Genomic DNA, 4769 nt, shown 5'->3' with positions numbered 1-4769 from the left:
AACAAAAAAAAATTGGTCTTGCCTGACAGGCTGACAGCTCATTCATTCTCTTTTCCCTTCTCCGTATTAAAGAAATCGCACCCCCACCTTAATGACGTGGACGACTGAGTCAGCAGACCATAATCCCTTTGTCCTATTTATTAGGGAAAATAAAAGCAATTTTTATCACTAATACGCTTAGACCGAAGTCCAACACTAAACTAAAGTAATCCCCAAATCACGCTAATTAAATAAATAAAGAGATTTTCTGTTGTCCACTTCAGTCACCAAACTCCTCCTCTGCAGCAGGAATGGCTGCGCCGGCCCCTGGAGAGGAAAAGACCCTCCAAGAGGAGCTCTCGCTCCCAATTATTTTGGCTGACCGGCTCTGCAAGTCGGCTCATGAAGCCGAGTCATCCAAGGTGGAGTGCGCCGAGCTGGCCAAGCAAGTGGACCGCCTCTCCCAGATGCTCCGCTCCACGGTCCGACTCGCCTCCGCCACCCAAACCCTCTACGAGCGGCCCGTGCGGCGGATCGTGGCTGACGTGGCGAAGAACCTGGAACGAGCCCTAACCCTTGTCCGCAAGTGCAAGCATAGTGGCGTCCTCCGCCAGGTCTTCTCTATCACCTCCACCGCCGACTTCCGCAAGGTCTCGAGCCTCCTGGAGTCCTCCATCGGCGACATGAAGTGGCTGCTTTCGATCTTCGACTCCGACGGCACTAACCTCTCCCTCCCCCCCATCGCCAGCAACGACCCCATCCTCGCCTGGGTCTGGTCCTTCATCGCCACCATCCAGATGGGCCAGCCCAAGGACCGCGCCGACGCTGCCAACGAGCTCGGGTCTCTCGCGCGCGACAACCACCGCAACAAGAAGATGATCGTCGAGGAGGGAGGGATTGGACCGCTGCTCAAGCTTCTCAAGGAGGGCTCCTCCCCCGAGGCCCAAATCGCCGCCGCCACTGCTCTCTGCAACATCGCCACCGACCGGGCGAGGGTGCGCTTCGTTGTGGAGTCACTCGGAGTTCCGGTGATCGTTCAGGTGCTCGGGGACTCTCCGGCGAGGGTTCAGGCCTCCGTGGCGAAGCTGGTGGCGCTGATGGCCGACCTGGACCCCGAGGCGCAGGAGGAGTTCGCGCGAGAGAACGCGACGAGGCCGCTGGTGTCGACGCTGGCCATGGACACGGTTCTGGACGATCCGAAGCCTCAGTCTGGTAAGACCAGCATTCATTCCCTTGTTCAGATTAACAAAGAGCTAGCTGAGAGTGGCAAAGTAGTACGAAACTATCATAACAATAGTGGGTCGTTGGGTCATTCGCATTCCGATGGGAGTAGCAAAGGTAGTGGGCATTATAATAGAAAGGAGAGGGAGTGGGAGTCGGAGACACCTGAGGTGAAGCTTATGGTCAAGATCAGCTGCGCAGAGGCGCTATGTAAATTGTCCAAAGAGAGTTTGGCAAATAGTAGGAAAATTGCAGAGACAAAAGGGTTGCTTTGCTTAGCCAAGATTGTTGAGGTTGAGAGAGGAGACTTGCAACTCAATTGTTTGATGACTGTGACGGAGATAGCCGCCGTGGCAGAATCCAATCCCGACCTTAGGCGAGCTGCTTTTAAGCCCAGTTCACCACCTGCAAAAGCGGTGTTGGATCAGCTTTTGAGGGTAATTCAAGAAGGGAGTAGTCCTACATTGCAAATTTATGCAATTAGAGCAATTGGGTGTTTGGCACGGACTTTCCCTGCGAGGGAGTCACGGATAATTGGTCCATTGGTTGTGCAGCTTGGTAGTAAGAATGTGGATGTGGCAATGGAGACTGCTGTTGCGCTGGGAAAATTTGTGTGTCCAGAGAATTTCAATCGCGTGGAGCATTCAAAGGCGATTGTAGAGTTTGAAGGGGTTCCGCCGCTAATGAAGCTGTTGCGGGCCAATGAACGGGCTCAAGTGCCTGGATTAGTTTTGTTGTGTTATCTTGCATTGCAAGTTGGCAATAGCAAGGCCCTCGAACAAGCACGGGCATTGAATGCTCTTGAGGGTGCAGCCCGTTCTGTTGTAGCTCAAAATCCTAGTTTGAGGGAACTGTTTGCTGAGGCCATACACCACCTCACTCTTTATCAGGCTGGAGCTCATCCCCACAGGCAGCCTTATGCACCCTAAAGCCAGTGTGTTGGCTGCCAGAATTATTCCTCGATGTGAGTGTGTCTTAGATTGTAACATACCAAGAACAGATTGTTACAATCTGAGCATTAAAAACACAAAATTTGACTGTATAATAGGCTGTTGTTCACGGTATTGAATCATCATACCGAATAACTGTATCAATTAGTTGAGTTAATACAATTATATGAGTGGATGTTTTGATATGTACATGTAATTATTGCACATAATTTGACGGAATTTTACCGTTGTATTCTTAAAGAGTTGCTAATTCTTGTTTCTCCTATGCTTTCTCACACATGATATGTTTGTTCCCTTCTAACTTTTGCCCCATTTTCCTCCCCAGCGAACCACTTTTTTATTTTTCATACACCAATGTAGAAAGGGTACATTGCAATAACATTGATTTTATTTGGAAAGCAAGGTTGTAAGTAATTAAGTTTGTTTTATGGTTGTAGACCTTGTGGTTCTATTTTGTGCTCTTTGTAGACTGATTCGGATGGGCTGGTCTTAGATAACAATTTCGGTTCCATCTTTTGAGCAGTGTTCATTACAAGCTTGCTGATTTTTCTATCAGGGTCACTTAGATTGAAGCTTATCTTGTTTTTTATGTTCATATGAGTGAGGCAACAATTGATGGTCTTCTTCTTTCCTCAGTTAAGTTGTCATCATTCTTTTTAGCATATGATGCTACTATAGGCTTCATATTTTAGTCAGGCATGGTTTAGTAATTGTTCCTCTTATAGACATAATACACAATTATTTGCATTTGTTTAACATTTTTACCTATTATGGTCACTTTATGTGGTTAATTGCCTTACGGTTGTGTCATGACAATGATGTCTTTCCATGGTAACAACAATATCATTTGGAGTTGGGCAAGAAATTAACCAGCGGTGTTTAATCAGGTATAATATATAATGGCATATACGCATGTCATTCCTAAACTTTCCTGCATTTATTTATTTGTTATCCTTTAGATCAGTTATAACTGCATTAAATACTAGTTTAAATACTTTTATTCGATCTTCCAAATCTAGTAGTTCTCATAATGTGCTCTCTGCAATGCTTTAGGGAGCTTAGCAGCGAGTTAAAACCATATACCAGGTTAAGTCCATGTGTAAAAATTCACAGGCCTCATCCTTTTATATTGAGGTCAATGTAAGTCTGTCTATGATTGAGTCTAGGTGGTGTTGAAGTTGGCTCATTATGTCATAGTTATTGAAGATAATCCTCACCCAACCAAAACATAGCACCTGAAGATAATGGAAGCTGCTGAAACTGTTGAAGATAAGATCAAAGAAGCTGATGAAGGATGCAAGAGGAGTTGGAATAAGATGAACTTCATGAACTCAAGAGATAGATTATATTTTCAAACATAATGTAATCTCTTTTAAGTGTGTATGTATACAACAACTCTCACCATATTTCTTGTTGAGCAGATTGGCGGACGGTCAGACGGAGTTCTTCTTGCAAAACAAGGGAAAGGTTGTTAGAAAGCCCCTAGTCCTCCGGGACCGGAGGCACTCCGACACCCAAGTTAGTAAAGGCTCTCTTAGAGAGGGAGAAAACTAGATAAAATGGTAAGAATATTTTTGTGCATCTATGTATGCGTAGTGTGTGGTAAGGAGGCCTTCCCTCCTTTTATAGATTTTTCGCTCCCACCATTGCTCTCTAGGGTTTTAGGGACTCCCACTAGTAGTTTGTTATTGACATGGAAATCTCCTCTCGAGAATATCGGGGATGGTTGTCTGACGTGAGCAGGCAGTTAAGTAAGCTTGCAATGGGGGAATCGACTGAAAAGCATTGCACCTGAGCGAGGGTATACTCGGGTTTGAAGCCCTGGGCTGGACCGTCAAGTTTTGTTTTGGCTTTGCTGGTATGGGCATTTCTTGAGACCCCCCTGGGCTTCTTTAGCAATCAGGCTTTAATGGCCCGTCAGTAGAATGGTCCTGCAGTAGTAATTCTTAAATTTTAGGAAAGCATAGAGTAGCTGTTGTGGCATATCATTATATATATATAGCCAAGTCCCTCCTTAGAGGTGGCCTAGAATTGCGACACATGTAATGAACCGTGATTTTTAGAGACTGAATTGATTCTTGGTGAAACGTGCATTATAAAGTCTCATTAAATTTTAACATGCCTTTAGGTTTTTCTTCCCCACCGTCTCTCCTTTTTCTCTCTAATTTTCGCCGATGTTCCCTCTCCCTCTCTTTCTTCTTTCCTCTCTTACTCTTCTTTTCCTTGTCTTAAAAATTTGGATAGACAATCGAATAGCAGTATTTTCAACTTGGTACAGGTATGTATTGATTGAGGGATGATTATACTTTAACATGAGTGCCACTTTAGTCCTGACATTTTCAATTTTAAAATTAGTTGTTGGATTTTAGATTTGTGACAAATCAATCATTCTATTAGAATTTGTCTAGAGTAAATCTAAAGTATGAATGCCGATTTGCAGTAGATCAAGAGAACCAAGTAAATCAAAGACTAATGTCATTTGTTTGAAACCGCTTTTGGAGAGAAGGATCATCATCTATTCTCTATTACCTTGGATTTTACATTTGTTAAAAAACAATGATGCATTAGTCTACAGCTTTACAGGCAATTTAGTATGACATGGGCCAATGAATGATTTGT

The 4769-nt window shown here is 44.4% G+C and overlaps 1 protein-coding gene across 1 annotated transcript; it reads left to right on the top strand.

Annotated features, from left to right (window-relative positions):
- Nucleotides 1-253: 253 nt before the first annotated feature.
- LOC132174850 (uncharacterized) lies at nucleotides 254-2415 on the top strand. Its single transcript, XM_059586552.1, has one exon. It carries the CDS (start codon nucleotides 291-293, stop codon nucleotides 2127-2129), a length of 1839 nt encoding a protein of 612 aa, XP_059442535.1. The 5' UTR covers nucleotides 254-290; the 3' UTR covers nucleotides 2130-2415.
- Nucleotides 2416-4769: the final 2354 nt, after the last annotated feature.

This window comes from Corylus avellana, chromosome ca3 (assembly GCF_901000735.1).
Source record: "Corylus avellana chromosome ca3, CavTom2PMs-1.0".
In the NCBI taxonomy this organism is placed as follows: Eukaryota; Viridiplantae; Streptophyta; class Magnoliopsida; order Fagales; family Betulaceae; genus Corylus; species Corylus avellana.
Note: the sequence above shows the minus strand (reverse complement) of the source record. Positions and strands in the feature narration are given on the sequence as shown.